At 39.2% G+C, this 25158-nt stretch overlaps 1 gene segment (V, D, J or C); it reads right to left on the bottom strand.

The window, feature by feature from the left end:
• Nucleotides 1-23144, bottom strand: part of LOC121433627 — a 30288-nt gene extending 7144 nt beyond the window's left edge. Inside the window, 3 exon segments of the V gene segment in view lie at nucleotides 20210-20231; nucleotides 22570-22862; nucleotides 23096-23144. Of these exon segments, the coding sequence occupies nucleotides 20210-20231; nucleotides 22570-22862; nucleotides 23096-23144 (364 nt within the window).
• Nucleotides 23145-25158: the final 2014 nt, after the last annotated feature.

Raw genomic sequence — 25158 nt, 5'->3', positions numbered from 1 at the left:
GTTAGAGTTACCCCAAGATATTTTATGCTGTTTGTGGCTATCGTGAATGGTGAAGCTTCTCTGATTTCCCTCTCTGCTTCCATATCCTTTGTATATAAGAGGGCGACTGATTTTTTGGAGTTGATCTTGTATCCTGCCACATTGCTAAAGGTGTTTTTCAGCTGTGAAGGTTCTTTGGTGGAGTTTTGGGGGTCGCTAATGTACACTATCATATTATCTGCAAATAACGAAAGTTTAACTTCTTCCTTTCCAATTCGAATTATCTTGATCCCCTTGTATTGTTTTATTGCTATTGCTGGAATTTCAAGCACTATATTGAAGAGGTATGGCGAGAGTGGACAGCCTTGTTGTGTTCCTGAGTTTAGTGGGATGGCTTTGAGTTTCTCTCCATTTACTTTGATGTTAGCTGTCGGCTTGCTGTATATAGCTTTTATTATATTTAGGTATGACACTTGTATCCCTAATTTCTCCAAGACTTTTAATATAAATGGATGTTGAATTTTGTAAAATGCTTTTTCAGCATCTAATGAAATGATCATATGGTTTTTTTCTTTCAGTTTATTTATATGCTGGATTACATTGATAGATTTTCGTATGTTGAACCAGCCCTGCATCTCAGGAATGAAGCCTACTTGATCATAATGGTTAATTTTTCGGATGTGTTCTTGGATTTGTTTTGCCAGTATTTTGTTGAGGATTTTTGGGTCGATATTCATGAGTGAGATTGGCCTGTAGTTCTCTTTTCTGGTTGAGTCTTTGAGTGGTTTTGGTATCAGAGTAATTGTGGCTTCATAAAAGGAATTTGGTAATGACCCTTCTGTTTCTATATTGTGGAATACATTAAGGAGTATAGGTATTAGTTCTTCTTGGAAGTTCTGGTAGAATTCTGCATTGAAATCATCTGGTCCTGGGCTTTTTTTGGTAGGGAGGTTTTTGATAACAGCTTCTAATTCTTCGCGACTTACAGGTCTGTTTAGATTGTTCACCTGGTCCTGGTTTAGTTTTGGTAAATGGTATTTATCTAAAAAAGTCTCCAATATGTGCTTTCTCTGTGTTCTTTAGGTGGGCACTTAGTGCTATGAACTTTCCTCTCAGGACTGCTTTCATAGTGTCCCATAAGTTCGAGTATGTTGTTTCTTTATTTTCATTGAATTCAAGGAAGACTTTAATTTCTTTCTTTATTTCTTCTTTAATCCAGGTATGGTTCCGTAGTTGACTGTTCAGTTTCCATGAGTTTGTAGGCTTTCTGGGGGTAGCATTGTTGTTGAATTCTAACTTTAATCCATGGTGATCTGATAAGACACAGGTGGTTACTAATATTTTTTTGTAACTGTGTAAGTTAGCTTTGTTACCAAGTATGTGGTCGATTTTCGAGAAGGTTCCATGAGCTGCAGAGAAGAAGGTACATTCTTTCCTCTTTGGGTGGAATAATCTGTAGATGTCTGTTAAGTCCATTTGCTTCATTACCTCCATTAATTCTCTAATTTCTCTGTTAGGTTTCTGTCTGATTGACCTGTACATTGGTGAGAGAGGAGTGTTGAAGTCTCCTACTATTAGTGTATGCGGTTTGATGGCTGCCTTGAGTTTTAGTAATGTTTCTTTTACGTACGTGGGTGCTTTTATATTAGGGGCATAGATATTCAGGATTGAGACTTCTTCCTGATGAATTGTTCCTGTTATGAGTATAAAATGTCCCTCTCCATCTCTTCTGATTGATTTAAGTTTGAAGTCAACTTTGTTTGAAATTAGTATGTCCACACCTGCTTGTTTCTTAGGTCCATTTGCTTGATAAGCCTTTTCCCAGCCCTTTACTCTGAGTAGGTGCCTGTCTTTGTGGTTGAGGTGTGTTTCTTGTAGACAGCAGAATGTTGGATCCTGTTTTCGTATCCAATCTCTTAGCCTGTGCCTTTTTATAGGTGCGTTGAGCCCATTGATATTAAGTGATATTAATGACCAGTGGTTGTTAACTCCGGTCACTTTTTTAGTAGTAGGGTTTGTGTGTTTTCCTTCTTTGATTTGCGCTGGTGAAGAGTCTCTAGATGTCTGAGTTATTGTGGTCATTGTTGGACTCCTTGGTTAGTGATTTTCCTTCCATTATTTTCTGTAAGGCTGGATTTGTGGCAACGTATTGTTTAAATTTGTTTTTATCCTGGAAATTTTTTTTTCTCCATTTATAGTGAATGAAAGTTTGGCTGGATATAGTAGTCTGGGCTTGCATCCGTGGTCTCTTAGTTTTTGGAGAACATCTATCCAGGACCTTCTGGCTTTCATGGTTTCCATAGAGAAGTCAGGTGTAAGTCTGATAGGTTTACCTTTATAAGTAACTTGGCCTTTTTCCTTTGCGGCTCTTAATAGTCTTTCTTTATTCTGTATATTTTGTGTTTTGATTATTATATGGCGAGGGGATGTTTTCTTTTGATCCAGCCTATTTGGTGTTCTGTATGCTTCTTGAACCTTCATAGGTACATCTGTCTTCAGGTTGGGAAAGTTTTCTTCTATAATTTTATTAAGTATATTTTCTGTACCGTTGAGCTGTCCTTCTTCTCCTTCTTCTATTCCAATTATTCTTAGGTTTGGTCTTTTTATTGTGTCCCATATTTCCTGAATGTTTTGTGATGAGAGTTTGTTGGACTTGCTGTTTTCTTTGATCAGAGTGTTTATTTTCTCTATGTTATCCTCAGAATCTGAGATTCTTTCTTCTATCTCCTGTATTCTGCTGGTTATACTTGATTCTGTAGTCTCTATTCGTTTACCTAGATTTTCCATGTCCAGCCCGCCCTCTGTTTGTGTTCTCTTCTTTGCCTCCATTTCAGTTTTCAAGTCATGAACTGTTTCCTTTATCTGCTAGATTGTTTTTCCTTGGTTTCCTAGGGTATCATTCACTGATTTACTCAATTCCTCGAACTTTCTATTATACTTCTCATCCATTTCTATAAGGGCATTTTTTATATGCTGTTTAAGGTGTCAATCACTTTTATGAAGTCAGTTTTTTCTACTTCTTCTTGATTAAGGTGTTCATGTCCTCCTGTTGTGGGGTCACTGGCTTCTGGTGGTTTCGTGTTGTTTTTCAGATTGTTGGGAGAATTCCTGCATTGGCGTCTGCCCATCTCTTCCTCCCAATACTCCCCTTTGGATCTTCTTTTACAGGATCAGGTCTTCTTGCCCACTGATGTACCTTCCCAGTGATGTCACTCCCCAGAGATGTTTCTCCACAATGATGTTTCACTCGGTGCCCAGATCAAAACTCCGCGCTGCTTGGTTAGCTCGCGAACAAAGGGCCCACCCCGCTCGCTGCGGGCAGGCTATGGGAACAAAGGAGCTACCGGCCACCCCTTTGTCCTCCCGGTTTGGATTCGGTCCCAGCGCCCTAGCAGGCTGGGCAGGGAGTCGCTATGCCCCAAAGCAGGGAGGGAGGGAGGGAGACAGGGGGTTGGGGATCTGGATGTAAGCTGAATGGGATAGGAAGAGAGAGGCGGTTTGGGCAGTATAGCCCCTGTAGGATGGCCAGGAAGTGTGGGCGGGCTGAGGTATGTTCCCAGCTGCCGCAGCACTCACTCACCACAATGATGTTTCACTCGGTGCCCAGATCGAAACTCCGCGCTGCTTGGTTAGCTCGCAAACAAACCACCAAACGGTTTTCAATACTGTAGCTCTGTAATAGAGTTTGAAGTCAGGGATGGTAATGCCTCCAGACAATCCTTTATTGTATAAGATTGTTTTGGCTATCCTGGGTTTTTTGTTTTTCCATATAAAGTTGATTATTGTCTTCTCCAGATCTGTGAAGAATTTTGATGGGATTTTGATGGGGATTGCATTGAATCTATAGATTGCTTTTGGTAGAATTGCCATTTTTACTATGTTGATCCTCCCAATCCAAGATCAAGGGAGGTCTTTCCATTTTCTGGTGTCTTCTTCAATTTCTTTCTTCAAAGACTTATAGTTCTTGTCAAATAGATCTTTCACTTCCTTGGTTAGAGTTACCCCAAGATATTTTATACTATTTGTGGCTATCGTGAAAGGTGATGCTTCTCTGATTTCCCTCTCTGCTTCTTTATCCTTAGTGTATAGGAAGGCAACTGATTTTTGGGAGTTGATCTTGTATCCTGCCACATTACTAAAGGTGTTTATCAGCTGTAGGAGTTCTTTGGTAGAATTTTTGGGGTCGCATATGTACACTATCATATCATCTGCAAATAACGAAAGTTTAACTTCTTCCTTTCCAATTCGAATCCCCTTGATTTCCTTATGTTGTCTTATTGCTATTGCTAGAACTTTAAGCACTATGTTGAAGAGGTATGGAGAGAGTGGACATCCTTGTCATGTTCCTGATTTTAGTGGGATGGCTTGAGTTATTCTCCGTTTAATTTAATGCTAGCTGTTGGCTTGCTGTAAATAGCTTTTATTATATTTAGGTAGGACCCTTGTATCCCTATTCTCTCCAAGACCTTTATCATAAAGGGGTGTTGAATTTTGTCGAATGCTTTTTCAGCATCTAATGAAGTGATCATATGGTTTTTTTCTTTCAGTTTATTTATATGGTGGATTACATTGATAGATTTGCGTATGTTGAACCATCCCTGCATCTCTGGGATGAAGCCTACTTGATCATAATGGATAATTTTTCTCATGTGTTCTTGGATTCGGTTTGCCAGTATTTTATTGAGAATTTTTGTGTCGATGTTCATGAGTGAGATAGGTCTGTAATTCTCTTTCTTGTTTGGGTCTTTGTGTGGTTTTGGTATCAGGGTAACAGTATATTCAGAAAAGGAATTTGGCAATGACTCTTCTGTTTCTATATTGTGAAATACATTAAGGAGTATAGGTATTAGTTCTTCTTGGAAGTTCTGGTAGAATTCTGCATTGAAACCATCTGGTCCTGGGCTTTTTTTCGAAGGGAGATTTTTGATAACCATTTCTAATTCTTCGCAAGTAACCGGTCTATTTAGATCATTCACCTGGTCTTGGTTTAGCTTTGGTATATGGTACTTATTTAAAAAAATGTCCATTTCTTTTGTATTTTCCTGTTTTGTGGCATACAGGCTTTTGTAGTAAGATCTAATGATTCTCTGAATTTCCTCTGTGTCTGTGGTTATGTCCCCCTTTTCATTTCTGATCTTATTTATTTGCGTGTTCTCTCTCTATCGTTTAATTAGTTTGGATATGGGTTTGTCGATCTTGCTGATTTTCTCCAAGAACCAGCTTTTTGTTTCATTGATTCTCTGGACTGTTTTCTTTGTTTCTATTTTGTTGATTTCAGCCCTCAATTTTATTATTTCCAGTCTTCTACTTCTCCTGGGCGCGTCTGCTTCTTTTTTTTTTTTCTAGAGCTTTCAGGTGTGTTGTTAAGTCCCCAATGTATGCATTCTCTGTTTTCTTTAAGTGGGCACTTAGTGCTATGAAGTTTCCTCTTAGCACTGCTTTCATTGTGTTCCATAGGTTTGAGTATGTTGTCCCTTTATTTTCATTAAATTCAAGGAAGACTTTAATTTCTTTCTTGATTTCTTCCTTCACCAGGTGTGGTTCAGTAGCTGACTGTTCAGTTTCCATGAGTTTGTCAGTTTTTTGGGGGCAGCGTGGTTGTTGCCTTCTAACTTTTATCCGTGATGATCTGATAAGACACAGGTGGACACTGATTTTTTTTGTATCTGTGGAGGTTTCCTTTGTTTCCGAGTATGTGGTCAATTTTTGAGAAGGTTCCAGGAGCTGCAGAGAAGAAGGTATATTCTTTCCTATTTGGGTGGAATGTTCTATAGATCTCTGTTAAGTCCATTTGCTTCATTACCTCCAATAATTCTCTTAATTCTCTATTAGGTTTCTGCCTGATTGACCTGTCCCTTGGAGAGAGAGATGTGTTGAAGTCTCCTACTACTAGTGTATGCGGTTTGATGTCTGCCTTGAGTTCTAGTAATATTTCTTTTACATACGTGGGTGCTTTTATATTGGGGGCCTAGATATTCAGGATTGAGACATCATCCTGATGAATTGTTCCTGTTATGAGTATAAAGTGACCATCTCGGTCTCTTCTGATTGATTTTAGTTTGAAGTCAGTTTTGTTAGAAATTAGTATGGCCACACCTGCTTTTTTCTTAGGACCATTTGCTTGAAACACCTTTTCCCAACCCTTTACTCTGAGTAGGTGCCTGTCTTTGTGGTTGAGATGTGTTTCTTGCAAACAGCAGAATGTTGGATCCTGTTTTCGTATCCAATCTTTTAGCCTGTGCCTTTTTATAGGTGAATTGAGCCCATTAATATTAAGTGATATTAATGACCAGTGGTTGTTTACTCCGGTTATTCTTATTGCTTTTGGTAGTAGAGATTGTGTGTCTCCCTTCTTTGAGATGTGCTGGTGAAGGGTCATTAGATGCCTGGGTTAGTGTAGGCAGTGTTGGCAGTGTTGGATTCCTTGGGTTGCGATTTTCCTTCTATTACTTTCTGTAGGGCTGAATTTGTGGATACGTATTGTTTAAATTTGTTCTTATCCTGGAATGTCTTGTTTTCTCCATTGATAATGAACGATAGCTTGGCTGGGTATAGTAGTTTGGGTTTGCATCCATATTCTCTTAGCTTCTGCAGAACCTCTATCCAGAACCTTCTGGCTTTCATAGTTTCCATAGAGAAGTCAGGTGTAAGTCTGATCTGTTTACCTTTATAAGTTACTTGCCCTTTTTCCTTTGCAGCTCTTAATATTCTTTCTTTAACCTGTATATTTTGTGTTTTGATTATTATATGGCGAGGAGATGTTTTTCTTTGATCCAGTCTGTTTGGTGTTCTGTATGCTTCTTGAATATTTAAACGAATATCTTTCTTTAAGTTGGGAAAGTTTTCTTCCATAATTTTGATGAAAATATTTTCTGGGCCTTTGAGCTGTGACTCTTCTTCTTCTATTCCTATTATTCTTAGGTTTGGTTTTTTTATCGTGTCCCATATTTCCTGAATGTTTTGTGTTGAGAATTTGTTGGCTTTGCTGTTTTCTTTGATCTGTTCATTTATTTTCTCTATGGTGTCCTCAGCATCTGAGATTCTTTCTTCTATTTCTTGTATTCTATTGATTATGCTTGTTTCTGTAGACTCTGCTCGTTAGCCTAGATTTTCCATATCCAGCTGGTCCTCAGTTTGCATTTTCTTCCTTGCCTTCATTTCAGTTTTCAATTTTTGAACTGTTTCCATTACCTGTTTGATTGTTTTTTTTCTTGTTCTTGTTTCCCAGGGTATCATGTATGTATTTACTCATTTCTTCAAACTTTTTGTTATACTTCTCATTCATTTCTATAAGGGCATTTTTTACATGTTGTTTAAGGGACTCTATTGTCTTCATAAAGTCAATTTTTCCCACTTCCTCTGTGTTAGGTTGTTCAAATACTTCTGTTGTAAGATCATTGGGTTCTGGTGTTTTCATGTTGTTTTTCAGATTATTGGGTGAATTCTTGTCTTGGCGCCTGCCCATCTCCTCCTATTGATCCTATCTAATGAGTCTTTTAAAAACCGGATCAGGTTTCCCTGCTGGCCAAGGGCTCCACTTACAAAATGCCCTCGCTCACTTTCCTGGTTCCTGCTGCAGGCCAAGAACCCTCTCACCCCTCCAAAGGATCTTCAGGACAGGTCCAGGCTCCCCTTGTGCCAGTGACCTGGCCAACCAAAGGCCTACCTCTTTGATTCAATTGTAGTAGGTCGATCTGCTCTCCTTATTGCACGCCTGTCCCCGCCGCTTGGGTCTGCCGCTGCGCTGGTCCCCCAAAGCCTCTTCCTGTATGCGTTGTCGCTCTGCCGCGTCTGCTGCTGCTCCGCCGTGCTCCGCGTCTGCGAGTCTGGCCGCCTCTCCGCCTCTGTGCATCTGGCTGCCACTCCGCCTCTGTGCCTGGATAATTTTTCTAATGTGTTCTTGGATTCAGTTTGCCAGTATTTTGTTGAGGATTTTTGCATTGATGTTCATGAGTGAGATTGGCTTATTGTTCTCTTTCTTGGTTGAGTCTTTGTGCTGTTTTGGTATCAGAGTAACTGTAGCTTCATAAAAGGTATTTGGCAATGCCTCTTCTGTTTCTATATTGTGAAATACATTAAGGAGTATAGGTATTAGGTCTTCTTGGAAGTTCTGGTAAAATTCCGCAGTGAAACCATCCGGTCCTGGGCTCTTTTTGGTAGGGAGGTTTTTGATAACCTCTTCTAATTCTTCGCGACTAACAGGTCTATTTAGATTGTTCACCTGGTCCTGGTTTAACCTGGTATATGGTATTTATCTAAAAAAGTGTCCATTTCCTTTACATTTTCCAGTTTTGTGGCATACAGGCTTTTGTAGTAAGATCTAATGATTCTCTGCATTTCCTCTGTGTCTGTGGTTATGTCCCCCTTTTCATTTCTGATCTTATTAATTTGCAAATTCTCTCTCTGCCGTTTGATTAGTTTGGTTAGGGGTTTGTCCATCTTGTTGATTTTCTCCAGGAACCAGCTTTTGCCTGATCTCTGCCTTCAAAGTTCAGGGTTGAAATCAACAAAATGGAAACAAAGAAAACAATACAAAAAACCAATGAAACAAAGAGCTGGTTCTTTGAGAAAATCAGTAAGATAGACAAAACCTTATCCAAACTAATCAAAAGGCAGAAAGAGACCATCCAAATCAACAAAATCAGAAATGAAAAGGAGGACATAATAACAGACAATGTGGAAATTCAGAGAATCATTAGGACATATTACAAAATCCTGTACTCCACAAAGTTGGAAAATGTAAAAGAAATGGACATTTTCTTTAATAGATATCAAATACCAAAATTAAATCAAGACTGAGTGAGCAAGTTAAATAGCCCTATAAAATGCAAGGAAGCCGGGCGGTGGTGGCGCATGCCTTTAATCTCAGCACTCGAGAGGCAGAGGCAGGCGGATCTCTGTGAGTTCAAGACCAGCCTGGTCTACAAGAGCTAGTTCCAGGACAGGCTCCAAAACCACAGAGAAACCCTGTCTCGAAAAACAAAAAAAAAAAAAAAATGCAAGGAAATAGAAGCTGTCATCAAAAACCTCCTAACCAAAGCAAAATCTCACTCATTAACATGAATGCAAAAAATACTCAATAAAATACTGGTAAACCAAATCTAAGAACATATCTGAAAAATCATCCATGATCAAGTCAGCTTCATTCCAGAGATGCAGGGCTTGTTTATATACAAAAATCTATCAATGTAAGCCATCATATAAATGAACAGAAAGAAAAAAAGCATATGATCACTTCATTATATGCTGTTTGTAAAGTAATACTCTTTTTTCCTAAACTTCCCATAGTTATGGTTGTACTTTGTCATTTGTCTTCTTCCCTGTTTCCAGGAAACACCCTTCTGTTTGTGGTCCCTTCAGAGATTTTATCAGAACTCTAGGTGACTTTTCTGCACCAACTGAAACGATCATGAGATTTCTGTTCTGAAGCAGTTTGTATTTAGTTAAAGTTATTGTTTCTTTTTTCAACACAGAGTTTGTCTGTGTTGACCTGGCTGTCCTGGAATTCACTCTACAGTCTAGGCCGGCCTCAAAGTCACTGATATTCTTATGCTTCTGCCTGCCTAAGTGCTGAGATTAAAGCCATATTCCACACTGCCTTGCTCTTGTATGTTTTAGAACCAATCTTTCATCCCTGAATAGAAACCAACTTGATCATAGTGTACCTCTTAATGTGATCTTAGATTTGACTCTCAGGCTTTTGGAGGAGGGGGTTATGTTAATCAGAAAAATTGGTCTCTGTCATTTTTCCATTATGTCTTTTTGTGGTCATCTAGGTAATGCTAGATTCATGATGGTGGTGTTTCTTCCTTTTCTAATGTTGTTTCTTCCTTTTTATGGTATGGAACAGTTCCAGGGTCATTAGTGTCAGTCCTTCATTAAAGGTCTGGCATAATTTGGCATAGGAATCCTCCAGCTGTGCTTCTCTCTTGAAGTACAACTTATTATTACCACTTTAATAGAGCTTCTTGCTATGGTTCTGGTGAAATTGTTGATATCATTGTGATTTAATGTGGTTTTGTCTTATGTATCTAGACATATATCTGTTTCTTCAAGATTTTTCAATTTGGGCCAACTTATGATTCTAAAGTACTACCCAATGATTATCTGGATTTTATTTGAATGTGTTATAGGTCCCTCTCTCCTATCTCTATTTTATTAATATAAATCTGTTTGGCTTGGTGTTGATCATGTGTTTATTTGAAGGACAAAGTTTTGAGTAATGTTATTTATTGTTATTATAATATTAATCTCATTAATTTCTATTCTGATATTTAATACCTCTTGCCATTGTGTTTTGCTGGACTTTTCCTTAGGCATTGAGGCTCCTCATTAAGTACTTATATGATATCTCTCTGAATATGGTCATTATTTGAGGTCTTTCTGTATGTTTAAGTAAGCATTTATAGTCATAAAGTTTACTTGTCATCACGTAGTTGCATCTCAAAATGCTGGGAAGCTGTGTTGTTATTTTAATTTGATTCTAGGAATTGTTCTCTCACTGATTTCTTCAATAAATCAAGTGGTAATTAAAGAGTATTTTGTGCATTCTCCAATTGCTTATGTGGTTCCTTCCTAATAAATGTCATCACTGGGGGCACAAAGGAAGATGCTATGTGCATGTTGGGAGACATTAACTTGTAAGTAAAAAAATTTTCTATGTCCCATGACAGTGTCTGTCCAGATAGTTGAGGATTATATTGGAACTGTTGGAAATATATTTCAAGGGAGTTGGGTGGTTTGATTTGACAGATACTCAAAGGCAAAAAGATATTGATAATCACGGTGTAAATGTAAACAGAAAACTACATTGCTTAAACTTAAGACTGTGAACCATTTGGTCCTCTCACAGATCTGTGTTAACAAAGAATAGAGGTTGGGAGCTCTTAGGTAGGTATGGACTATGGCATAGTTATTGAAGAGGAGACCCTTTACTAACCTCTATTACTCATGAGTCTTTTGAACACCCAATATTGGGGTATTACAAGGAGTATTGCTTGATTTTGAGACACCGTGACTTTAAGTAAACTATTATGATTTCTAATTGCTTCAAAGACTACAATTTTAGAGGATATTGTCTTCTTTGATGAGAGAAAGAAATGGGGTTCTTGAAATGAATTTGGAATTGGATGATAATGGAGGCATTGGAAATTGGTAGAATGACTACCATTGTAAGCAAAGGAAGCTACCATTTTCCAATTGATTTGAAAGCGAGAACATTGGATGCTAGACTATCTTTTTAGAACAAATTCTCTGTATCTAGACCCCTCCCCACAAGTGGCCCAATGGGAACATTAGGTTCTTAGGCTGTCATCTTCAGTTCTCAAATCTCAAACACCATGACCATCCCGAATGTTGTCTTGGGCCAACACATAACCCTGATTCTGGGCCTGGATAGTTGTATGGTTGGTCAATCTGCTGGCTCCCCCCTGTTTTCTCTATCAGGGCAAATTGTCCAGCATTGTTCTAATTAATTCACCCCTTATAGTTATAAGTAAGTGGCTGGACTACTTTTCCAGCTTTCATACCCTCAGGGTCAGCTCTCACATACTTAAACCTTCAGGGTCTGGTCTACTATCTTGTTTAGGCAAGGTATAGGTGCTAGTCTCCTGAGTGTTCCAGCTTGTAAAGATTAGGGTCACCTCCATTGCCCACCTCACATTGCAGGGCCAAAGATAAGAGGGCATCTTTCCTTTGCTCTGTGCTTTTCAAGGACATCACAGGGCTTTCCCCCAAGGTCTTGACCTGTCATAGGCAATTTGGGGTAGATTAATATATGATGTTTGCCTGTATAATCCCTCTATGATAAAGTTTGAAAATGTTTGTTTTTTAAATTGTTCCATAAAAGGTGTATCAATGGTTTTCTTGGTAAAAGCCCTCCTTGTCTTTTGGGTCTGCTTCCCCTTGACAATAGAACTGCTGAGATGGACCATAGGTTGCAGGATGATCATCGGTATAATACTCAGCAGCATGGAACAACTTGTTTTCCTATACTTAACAATTGTCTGACCTGGGACAAACCATATCTTTTCCTAGGTCATATCTGCTAGCAGAATGAGATTTTGGAAAGTTTCAGTATATTGCAAGGGTAAACTGAAAAAATCTCATGAAGTCATATTTAATCTGATTTATGTTTTGCAGGAAAAGTGGATTTGTGTTCTGGAGGACAGAAAATATTCTGACATTTACTTTCAGGGGGAGGTAAAGAGTCGGGTATTTTCCAGACTCATGACTGGATATGTCTATTTGGATCTTAGTATTATAGTTAGTATTTTTATTAGGAGGGTTTTTCTCTTTTTTCCAGCTTATATCACAGCAAACCACAGGATAAAATAATACCAAACTCTTCTGTGTTAGTAATTGAGGACCCTAAGAGTTCTAGTGTCTCAGTGTTCTAGAGAGTCCAAGTGAGTGAGAGCTCATTGCCCATCTTAAAAGAGAAGGGATCCATCAAGTCTTCTTCTTCCCCAAGCTCATGTCTTGAAAGTCCATGATGACACCCTGCCTGAAACAAGGTGGAATTTGGGGACCGTCACCTGATGTCCTTTGTTTTCCATGTGGACTTGTGTCATATGCATACCACTCACATATTTTATACATCACACACAAAGGTGAAGGCGTAAGTCATAAACAATGCCACACCAGTTTGGAATTATGATTAATAGGGTGGTATTTATTTAAAGGGGAAAAAACTGACAGATCACTGTCAGCCCTCTGCGCAACAGGAAGTGAGTCTAGTCGCTGGTGGAGCAGGAAGTGAAGAGAGAGAGGAGAGGGAAGTGGCCGCTTTTTTAAAGAGAGACCACGCCCCAATGGGCTGGTATCTCAGTGGTGATAGGCTGGAGGAGTGGGAGGACCTCCTGTAACACCTCCCCCTTTTGTTTAAATAAGAGAGTTCTAAATGTACTATGAAATTATATACAATAAGTACAAATATCCTATTCTAACTAGCTTAGGTCTTGTATAATAAATAACTTGGCCAAGTCATGAGAGAAAGTAACTGCATTTATATAGTCTTCAACCCCATCGAAGATCTGAGAAGGGAAATAATGTTACCTGGGTAATTAGGAAGTTCAGTAAAACAACTTCCAAAACATGCAACAAATCACAGAGACAACTAGCTACCTAGGCAATCACCCAAAGTCACATTAGCAGCGTTGAAGCAACCAACATTGGCTAAGGCCTAACATAACTGACATACCATTTTTCAAAGGCAAGCAACTTTTCAAAACTATCTTACCCTGTCTTGGCAGGATATGACAGCCCTGTTTTATCCATTGATGCATGCTCTGTATCTTTGTCAGTGGTTGAGGTATGGGCATTTCTTTGCCCCAAGGCCAGTTCTGCCAAAAAGAAGGCTCCAGGTGGATTGTCTTTGGTGCTCAACATTCTCTCGGGAATAGAGTGGTGTTGCCAGGAGCAATTGTGTCTCACTACCACAAAACTCTGAGTTAGATTAAAGGCCATTTTCTACAGCTCTTTGAAGAAGTTGAAGATTATCTATCTATACTGAGTATAATCTCTATATACCTAAAGAACCTGATTAGTCTAATTATAAATGACAAACTTAGTTGACTATTAGTCTATATAATTCTCAATATCTATCTAACTTAAAGACTAAGACAATAAACGACTGTGAAACAAATGAGGACAATGGCCTCCAAATATAAACAATGTACAAATATACATTGCAGTAGGCAAATATATATCAATACACAAACATTATATAAGTATCTTAATCAGAGGTAGAAATGTACACTGCAATATGGTAAATATATACAATATATATATCAATACAATATATGTCAATACATAAAAAATGTTTTAAGCAGAGGTAGAAACATGCATGCTTACAATAGTCAATATAATTTAACTTCGTGTCAATATACAAGAATCTATACCAATATATTTGTCTAAAAACAGTAACTCACAATTACAAATCTATTATCCCATCATCCCTCTTTTTTTTTTTCAAAATGATCCCTGAGCTTATAAAATTCCTCCCCCAATCCTTAATCATATACTAATTATAATCAACCCCTATATGATGTCCCTAAACCCAAGGGCAAACTTTACTGGGAGAGGGGACGTCGTCCTCTAGAATTACTTCCAGCTGTCATGGGGGCGATGTTCTTTCTGGGGGATCCTGTGAAAGTAAAATGATGGTTAAATTTCAAGATCAATGTCTTTTAAAATTGCCAATAGTCTCTAAGTATTTTGTGCAGGTCTGGCCAAAATGTTGTATAAGATGTGCACCATTTCAGCTAACCAAGTTGGAACTGTCTTGTGCAGCTGGTATCCAAAGCAGGTCTTGTAGTAGTGCTATCAGTATCATGATGTCATATCAACCAGGTGGAGTTGTTGTTATGGGGCCCCATCTTCTTCCTGGAAACTTCAAATGTCACTTCAGGAAAAACTCATTGTTCTCTTCCTGGAAACTTCAAATGTCACTTCAGGAAAAACTCATTGTTCATTATGAAAAACTTAAACATTAATCATATAGACATATATATATATATATATATATATTCAATGAAAGACATGATAGATATATTCAATGAAAAGTATGATAGATATGAAGAAAAGCAAAGATGTTTTCTAAACTCATATTTCTTTCTGTCCCACATCATGGCTCTTGACATGAGACAGAAACTCCAGAAACTCTGGGTTTTTCTCTTACTAACAGGCTTGGAATTGGAGAGGGACTGAGCCAGAGTCCAACTTCAAAACCAGCTTTATAAATTTAGAAATATGGTTTAATTTTACTTACACAACCCATTCAGTTTTCTTGATATTTCCTATTGGGCAGGTATTTTTCCATCTGTCAGTATCCAAACATCCAGGGTCCCTTGAATTTTTCAAAGATGAGTGTTTTCCTGTGGAGATAAGAACAGAATCCTGCCCCCATTCTATATGTTTTTCTTACCACATGTATGAATATCATCATTGTGGATAAGTTGTCATTTCTCCTTTCCAAGAGGTTTCTCCTCTTCAAATCGAAACTTTATTAATTTTGATGGTATCCACAATTTTTCTTCTCCTGTGGAAACAAGAGCAAAACCCCTTCCCCAACGTAGCACATCTCCTGGCTTCCATTGAGAGGTCAGCACATCTTTGAAATAAATCGGTTGATTTAGTTCAGCAGACTTTTCCATTATCCAATGTCTTTCTGCTGCTGTCGTTCCTTTCTCATTAGCGTTAAGAAAATTCAAGGTTAATAAAGCATTATGTAATCTATTCCTGGGGGTATTTTCGGTCCCTTTCTGTTTGTTCAGCATATACTTTATAGTACGATTTGATCTTTCTATAACTGCCTGACCTGTAGGATTATTTGGTATACCTGTAATGTGTTTTATATTATAATAATCAAAAAAGCATTTCATTTTCTTAGATACATATGCTGGACCATTATCTGTCTTTATTTGCGCAGGTATACCCATGATGGCCATAACTTCCAATAAATGTGTGATTACTGAATCAGCCTTTTCTGAGCTCAGGGAAGTAGCCCATTGAAAACCTGAATACGTGTCTATGGTGTGGTGTACATATTTTAATTTACCAAATTCCATAAAGTGGAACACATCCATCTGCCAGATTTCATTTCTCTTAGTACCCTTTGGGTTATTCCCTGCAGGCAACGGTGTTTGATTATAGAAAGAACAAGTAGGACATCTCTTTATAATGTCCTTAGCTTGTTGCCAAGTAATGGAAAATTCTTTCTTTAGGCCTTTACTATTGACATGATGCTTCTTATGAAATTCTGAGGCCTGCAACACACTTCCAATCAATAATTGATCAATCTCAGCGTTGCCTTGGGCTAGAGGACCAGGCAGACCTGTATGGGACCGGATGTGTGTTATGTACATCGGACAAAGCCTGTTCCTGATTATGTCTTGTACCTGGATAAACAATGAAGTCAACTCTGTGTCATCTGGTATAAATTCAGCGGTTTCAATATGCAAGATAACTCTTTCTGCATATTGTGAATCTGTAACTATATTAAGAGGTTCTTTAAAATCCCTTCGCACCATAAGAATGGCATATAATTCTGCCTTCTGGACAGAATTATAAGGGCTTTGTTCCACCTTACTCAATTCATCTGACTTGTAACCTGCTTTCCCTGATTTATTTGCATCAGTATAGAACGTACGGGCTCCAGTTATTGGAGCATCACGTACAATTCTAGGAAGAATCCAAGAAGTTCTTTTTATGAGGTTAAGTCTACCACTTTTGGGATAGTTGCTATTAATTTCTCCCAAAAAATTAGCACAAGCTCTTTGCCACGGTTCATTATCTTCCCATAACTTTTTTATTTCTTCAGTAGTAAAAGGCACTATAATTTCTGCTGGGTCTGTACCTGCTAGTTGACGAAGTCTCAGCTTACCTTTTATAATTAATTCAGAGACTTTTTCCACATAAGTTTTTAATTTTTTACTTGGTTTATTAGGTATAAATATCCACTCTAAAACAATATCTTCCCTCTGCATTAGAATCCGTGTAGGAGAAATTCTGGAAGGCAATATGACTAGGATGCAGCTAAGATTTGGGTTCACCCTATCCACATGTGCCTCTTGTAATTTTTCCTCAATCATTGTCAGTTCCTTTTCTGCTTCAGCTGTCAGTTTTCTTGGACTATTCAAATCTTTATCACCATCTAAGGTTTTGTTTAAATGAACTATTAGATCAGGTGTTATCCCAACAGCTGGTCGTAGACTGGAAATGTCTCCTAACAATCTTTGGAAGTCATTAAGAGTCTTTACGCGGTCTCTCCTAATTTGTGCCTTTTGCGTTTTAATTTTCTCTAACCCTATTCTGTAACCTAGGTAATTAATAGAATTTCCTCTTTGAATCTTTTCAGGGGCAATTTGTAATCCCCACCTAGGCAAGACTTTCTTTACTTCTTCAAACATCATTTCTAAAGTATCTTTATTTGAATCAGATAACAAGATGTCATCCATGTAATGATAAATTATGGACTTGGGGAATTGTTTACGAATTATTTCCAATGGCTTACTTACAAAATATTGGCACAGTGTAGGACTATTGAGCATACCCTGTGGGAGGACAGTCCATTGATATCTCCTATTAGGCTGAGAATTATTATTAGTAGGCACTGTGAAGGCAAATTTTTCTCTATCCTTTTCTTGTAACGGTATAGTGAAAAAACAATCTTTCAAATCAATAACTATAAGAGGCCATCCTTTCAGTAACAGAGAAGGCAAAGGAATTCCAGATTGTAGTGGGCCCATAGGTTGAATTACTTTGTTGACAGCTCTTAGATCTGTCACCATTCTCCATTTACCAGATTTCTTTTTTACAACAAACACAGGAGAATTCCAAGGGCTGGTTGATTCTTCAATATGGTGAGCATCTAGTTGCTCTTGCACCAGCTGTTCCAATGCCTGTAGTTTATCTTCAGCTAGAGGCCACTGTTTGATCCATATTGGCTTCTCAGTTAGCCATTTTAAAGGTAGGGCTGTTGGTACCTCTAAAGGTTTGGTATTTGCTGTATGTTCTTGTACAGCCTGAATGGCTGATGACCTTTTTCCATAATACCTCATCATATCCTTCCCAGAATTATGAGTTCCTGGAACTACAGGAATGTTAACCTGGGTATTCCATTGCTGTAGCAGGTTACGGCCCCATAAATTGATGGCAATATTGGCTATATATGGCCTTAGTCTTCCTATTTGCCCTTCGGGCCCTATGCATTCAACCCATCTTGTGCTTTGTTTTACACGAGATAGGGTTCCAATTCCCAGGAACTGAACATCTACCTCTTGAAGAGGCCAATTCGGATGCCAAGATTCTGGGGTAATAATACTTACATCCGCACCTGTGTCTAATAAGCCTTCAATAAAAGTGCCATTTATACAGACTCTTAGCTTTGGTCTTTGATCATTAATAGAAGTCTGCCAAAATACATGTTTACTCTGTCCTACTGGGTTTTTTTGACTCATCCTCCACATGTATTTCATCATTTAGACCAGTATTACTTTTTACAGCAGAAATTGGAGCTTTTAATTTTCTTGTTGAGTCACGTTCTCCACTGTGACTGGGAATGACTGGGCCACTGTTGGCTTGGGGGCCTGCAAGAGGCCCCTCAAGGAGTTTCCCGATGGTATCGGGTTGCCTTGTTTGTCTGTTTTTCACCTGCATTCATTGGACCAATGTCGGCCTTTACCGCATCTCCTACATATACCTGAAGGCCTAGGTCTCCTATTTTTGTCATTCCCAGAGGAGATAATATTCCTAGAAATTCTGTGCCTGCAATCCCTTTTCAGATGTCCTAATTTACCACAATTAAAACACCTGGCAGTTTGATGTCTCCTCATTGCTGTGGAAATCACTTCTCCTACCCAAGGTTCATCGTTATAACTAAACGTCTCAACATTCATCGTATGCTGAATCCATTCATCCATAGGTGCTGATCTAGACTTTAAAGGCCCAATTATCTTTTTTCATTCTATGTTTGCATTCTCAAAAGCTAGAGATTCAAGAAGTATTCGTCTAGCTTCTGGGTCTGTTACCCCTATGTCCAGAGCCTTAATTAATCTTTGCAAAAAGTCAATAAAGGGTTCTCTCGGTGCCTGTTTAATTCTAGTAAATGATTCAACCCTTTTTGCTGGATCTTGTATCCTATTCCAAGCATTTAAAGCTGCTTGGTGACATAGACACAGTACTTCATCATCATAAAGATCTTGGACCTGTGGATCAGCATATTCTCCTGCACCAAGAATTTGATCTTGGGAAACCTCGACACCTTTTGCTCTTCCTTGCTGTTCCATATGTTTGGATTCTTCTCTGAAATAAATTCCAAACATCAAGGAAGGTCCATTATCTAAAACTGCAGACACTAACTGATGGAAATCATGGGGGGTAGCTCTAACATTAGAAGCCCAAGTCCTTATCATTTCCTTTACATATGCAGAGTGCAAGCCAAAATTAACAATAGATTGCTTAATTTCTTTTAGATCATTCATTGCTATTGGCGTCCATCTAGCTTCTCTGACTCCCTTTGAGCCTTTAGAAGTTGACGCTTTGTCAGAATTAAGTATAGGGTATGCCGCTAAAACCTTTGGTAAGCCAGTTCTAATGGCTGTTGTTGGCATTGTATCCTGTCCTTGTGCCTTATTACTCTGTTCACCAGCTCCAATCATTTCTTCAATCATTTCAAGTCTTTTTATTATTGTCTTTATTATTGTCTCTTTTGAATCCTGAATCTCCTGACCTGCATGAGTTTCTAGTAAAGATTGTATGGTTCTTAGGAGTGCCATGATCTTCCTAAATGATAGAATATTCAAAAGAATACTGAAGCCTAGTAACCAGTAAATTAAGTTATCCCCATAGTCATATAAACCTTGCATGAAATAACCCATTGTATTGGCAATCAGAACAGTAAAATTTGCGTTGGAAACGAAAACTGCCATATTACCTATTATCCAGCAGGTGGCGCTGTTGCCAAGTCGTGACGAAAACAGAGTCCTGTTTCAGAGTCTGCCTAGTATTTGTTAAAAACTGGAAAATGTAAGTTGCTCAACAAAGTAAATGTAATTAAATCAATTCCAGAGAGGGAACCAGAAACCCAGAATCCAGCCATAGAGAGAAGAGCAACCTGGAAGCTGCTTATGCCTCCACGTGACAGAGTCACCCTGAGGGGTTGCAGCTTTCAGCAACCGCGTGCTCTGGTTCGTGCCACTTAAGAGCTGTGCTTGCAAGGGAGATTTAAAAACGACTCAGAAAAGAGCAAACCACGCGACAGAGACTACGCGGGCCTGTGGAGTTTAAATCCACGTGGGGAGGCCAAGGCCGCCAGCGGCGGCTGAGGAAGGGAGGGCTCCCGCCAAGCCAAACTCGCGGCTGGCAGCCGAGCAGGGAAAGGAGAGGTTCTAAAACCAAACGTTGGGTGCCAACGGAAGGCGTAAGTCATAAACAATGCCACACCAGTTTGGAATTATGTTTAATAGGGTGGTATTTATTTAAAGGGGAAAAAACTTACAGATCACTGTCAGCCCTCTGTGCAACCAGGAAGTGAGTCTAGTCACTGGCGGAGCAGGAAGTGAAGAGAGAGAGGAGAGGGAAGTGGCCGCTTTTTTAAAGGGAGAGAGACCATGCCCCAATGGGCTGGTATCTCAGCGGCGATAGGCTGGAGGAGTGGGAGGACCTCCCGTAACACAAAGGATGAAGAAAGGAAGAAGGAAAGAAAAGAAAAGGGCCGGAAGACTTTGACCACAAGTATAGAAGTTGTTAAAATGATGAGTATTAAAGGTCAATCAATATATCTTATACTAAAGCCTTAATTTTGGGATTGGACACAGATGCAGAAACAATGGAACTGAAGTAGAAAAATAACTGTAGCACAGTCTTATGTTTCTAAGTAACTGTAGCAGGCTGCTTGTGAGTGCAAACAAACAGAAGCAATAGAAGAACAATAATACTAGGTGAGAATGTGTGACTGCATCTGAAAGATTTGCTGGAAATATTAACGACTCAAAGCTGTTTCTGGCTTAAATGATTGGCCACAAGCTTCCATTATCTTTACCATTGTCCTAGGGCAAAGGATTTAATAATCCTAAAAATCAATACCTAAAAATTGGTAGATCAGAGGTTAATAAATGGCTTAGCAGTTAAAAGCACTTTTTGACCATGCAGTTTGGTTTCCAGCACCCTCATCAACTAACTGATAACCTCCTGAAACTCTAGCTCCCTGGGATCTGATGCCCTCTTCTGACTGCTATGGAAACTCATTCATGCTTAAACTCCTCCCCAATTTCAAATAAATCATTAAAGAAATTAATAGTAGATTTAACTGGCGGGATTGCTCAGCTGGTAACAGGAAAGGTGATTGCAGCAGGGACTGATGAACCTGAGTTTGAGTCCCAGAAGCAACTTTTGCACATTATTCTCTGGCCTCTCTCTCTCTCTCTCTCTCTCTCTCTCCCCCCCCCCACCCGCCCTGTCCTCTCTCTCTCTCATACACACTAAATGACTTTGGTTAACTTTTTTTCCAGTTTATGTAATTTGTATTTATTATCTTTTACAAACACATAAAAAGGAAACAGTATATCTTTTTATAAATTTATTTATTTATTTATTAAAGATATCTGCCTCCTCCCCGCCACCGCCTCCCATTTCCCTCCCCCTCCCCCGATCAAGTCTCCCTCCCTCATCAGCTCGAAGAGCAATCAGGGTTCCCTGACCTGTGGGAAGTCCAAGGACCACCCACCTCCATCCAGGTCTAGTAAGGTGAGCATCCAAACAGCCTAGGCTCCCCCAAAGCCAGTACGTGCAGTAGGATCAAAAAAACCATTGCCATTGTTCTTGAGTTCTCAGTAGTCCTCATTGTCCGCTATGTTCAGAAAGTCCGGTTGTATCCTATGCTTTTTCAGACCCTGGCCAGCTGGCCTTTGTGGGTTCCCGATAGAACATCCCCATTGTCTCAGTGTGTGGGTGCACCCCTCGCGGTCCTGAGTTCCTTGCTCGTGCTCTCTCTCCTTCTGCTCCTGATTTGGACCTTGGGATTTCAGTCCGGTGCTCCAATGCATTCACATACTCTTTTCCATAATGGTTATTCCAACTAGGATTGCGAATTATAGGCTCAATGTTCTTTATTTATGGCTAGAAACCAAATGTGAGTGAGTATATTCCATGTTCCTCTTTTTGGGTCTGGCTTACCTCACTCAGGATAGTGTTTTCTATTTCCATCCATTTGTATGCAAAATTCAAGACGTCCTTGTTTTTTACTGCTGGGTAGTACTCTAATATGTATATATTCCATACTTTCTTCATCCATTCTTCCATTGGAGGGCATCTAGGTTGTTTCCAGGTTCTGGCTATTACAAGCAATGCTGCTATGAACATAGTAGAGCATATACTTTTGTTGTATGATAGGGCATCTCTTGGGTATATTCCCAAGAGTGGTATTGCTGTTTCCTGGGGGTAGGTTGATCCCGAATTTCCTGAGAAACCGCCACACTGCTTTCCAGAGTGGTTGCAAAAGATTGCATTCCCAACAGAAATGGATGAGTGTACCCCTTTCTCTGCAACCTCTCCAGCAAAGGTTATCATTGGTGTTTTTTATTTTAGCCATTCTGACAGGTGTAAGATGGTATCTTAAAGTTGTCTTGATTTGCATTTCCCTGATTGCTAAGGAAGTTGAGCATGACCTTAAGTGTCTTTTGGGAAACAGTATATCTTAAGTGATAGGAAAGTCTACAAAGGAACACTGAGGGTAGGATGGAGTAGGTAGAGATGTGGTATAGGAGATAGGGGAAAAAGAGGGAAAATCATTCAAAGGCAAACATGTGTTAGCAAAAATTTAAATGAATATTTGCTAATACATAAACTACCATGAAGGTCTGTATTTTTGTTGGGAAATTATTGAATTATAAAGTATATAGCATGGGATAAACAATCAAATCAGTTTATAAAAGTTTGTTTCATTGGTTAAGATTTTTTCCCCAACAAGTCTAAAGCTGTGTATTGAGATGTCAGAGAGTAAGAGACAGCTGAGAGACTGAGCCTCACTGACCAGAAACACCAGGAGGTTTTTGTTCAACTCTGGAGCACTGTGGGAGGAATCTTACGACTCTGCTGACAGTAATAGGTTGCAGCATCATCAGCCTCCACAGGACTGATGGTGAGGGTGAAGTCTGTCCCAGACCCACTGCCACTGAACCTGGCAGGGACCCCAGATTCTACGTTGGATGCACCATAGATAAGGAGTTTTGGGGGCTGTCCTGGTTTCTGTTGATACCAGTGCATAAGATGATAACTGCTTATAGTTACACTTTCACTAGACTTGCAAGAGATGGTGGCCTTTTGTCCCAGAGACACAGGCAGCAAACCTGGAGACTGGGTCAGCACAATGTCCCCAGTGGAACCTGGAATCATAAACACACAGACCATGGTTATACATGTTTAGAAACGTTCCCAGCAAGGGAATTTTTCATTAAAAATTTTAAGAATACTTGTGGGCATCACTTTGAGAAACCAGAAAGTAAAAAGAAATGGGGGAACACACAAATGCCTTTAATCTAAAGATCAAGATACTAGAGGCATGGAAAACCATGATGGCTACAGTGGGTGCACCCAGCACTGCTCTGCACCTTCTCACCTTGTACCAGGAACAGCAGCAGCCATAGGAGGAGTGCCTTTGACTCCATCTCTGAGTGTTTGAAAAGAGAATGCTTCTTAGGCTCCTGGCAGCTGCTCTTAAAGGAGCCTGGGCTGCTGTCTAATGGCTCAATATGTAAATCAGCTGAAAGAGACACCTGCTCCTGTTTCACCCACTGGGATTTGATGTTAGCACAAAATTTACTAGAGTATGGCAAGTGTGTTTTAAAGGAGCCTTGCGTGCTATTCCATTGAGTCTTTACCCTCTAATCTTTCTGAAGTATGATGCAGGGAAGTGTATTAAGGATGTGTTGTGTAAAGAATGTATGTCATTTCAGGAACAACTTGATCATTCAAAATTGTACACAGCCAATGAAAATATTATATAAGAGGAATGGAGAATAAAGACTCAAAGAAAAGTAACATAATTAATTCTTGACTTATTTTCTTAATTTTTAAAAATCTATGTTTCAGTTTGTGTGATGCCTTAGGTGGTAGGTGTATTTTTGCCTGCTCTTCTTTGAGGACAACCTCCTTGCTTTGGCATATGAGTGAAGATAAGATACCAACCTTGCATATTGCTGTTGCCTTCTGTCTTATCTGAGACAGGGTCTCTTGTTCACTCCATAAAGCACCTGCCCAGGCTCCTCTGGATACTCTGCAGTCTCCATCTCTCATCATGCTACAGCATCACTCTGAGTGCAGTCATCTGGTGCCGCTGCATCTTACTTTATGTGCGTTTTTGGGATGTGAATCAGGTCCTCACAGTTATGTGGTAAGCATGTACGTCCATTAATTAAAATGGAAAGACTGAAAGGAAATTCTTTAGGCTGAACATAAATTATACTTTAGGAAATATAGGACTTTGTAAGTAAAGAAAAGATCTATGTAAACGATCTCAGATACATGTAAAAGATTCCTTTGTACAGTCCTTTAAAACATCCAAGATTATTAAAGAGAGGTATCTTACACATTATCATTGTGATATTAAATAATTATCGAAACGTGAATTCTTCCTCAGAAAAATCGCATGATAGACAGACAGAGGGACAAACAGTTTGATAGATATAGAAGTGAGTATCTCTTCACTTTCTCAGACCCCTGTTTCCTTCTCTTGTTTAACTAGACAGAAGGATGGATTTCATAGCAAGGTTTAAGGGGGGTGGAATGACATATTTTAATTAACTAAGAAAATGAAAAACCTTTAGGTAATGATAAGGAAAAAGAAAAAAAAACAATAAGCACTTGGATAAGGAGGGTAGGAAAAAAGAAAGGAGAGGAAGTGAGGGGAAGTGGGCGGTGGAGTGAGGGGAAAGAGAATAGGGGGTGAAGTGAGGGCAGACTGATTGGGCATGAGGGGGAAGTGTAAGGGAAATGGAGGGAGAAGGAGTGAGGAGGGTAGATTGGGAGGAAGTGAGGGGAAAAGATTAAGGGGAAGGAAATGAGGAGGGAGAAAGTCAGTGGGGAGAGATTGAAGGGGAGGAAAGGAGGAGGAGAAAAAAGTGGGAGTGAGTGATTGAGGAACTGAGGGGGAGGAGTGAGCGGAAGGGATAACAAGGAGGGAAAAAGGGGGATAGGCAGGAAGGAGGAGAGGGAGAAAGGAAGGGAAGAATGAGGAAAAGAGTGAGGGACCAAGGGAGGGAGGATGAGGGGAGAAGAAATAAAGACAAAGGAATAAAGGAAAGAAGTGAGGAAAGAGAGAAAAGGAAGGATGGACAACTCCCTAATCAGCTCACACTCACAGTTTTGTCCAGGTCTCTGTTCTACAGGGATGGCTCCTTTTGTTTTGTTTGTACATTCAATGTAATGTTGCTCAGTCTGAGCCTACTACAGTTCAATGATGAGAGAAACTTGGTAAAACAATTATACTTCTCATGAAATTAACAAGTTATTCTTAATATTTTGTTTGTATTTTTGAGGTGTGCTCATTTATAGTCGATGTTTTTTTATTGAAAACTAGAGTATTGACCTCTTATAATATGGAAAGTTAGGTATTCGTTCTCATTTATGCTCATGATAAAAGCAGTCGTTTATTATACAGTGTATAATATCTAAGCAAAGGGC

The sequence above is a fragment of the Microtus oregoni genome, unplaced genomic scaffold, assembly GCF_018167655.1.
Source record: "Microtus oregoni isolate MIOR12 unplaced genomic scaffold, Mior012 000002F_ref0000024, whole genome shotgun sequence".
NCBI lineage: Eukaryota > Metazoa > Chordata > Mammalia > Rodentia > Cricetidae > Microtus > Microtus oregoni.
Note: the sequence above shows the minus strand (reverse complement) of the source record. Positions and strands in the feature narration are given on the sequence as shown.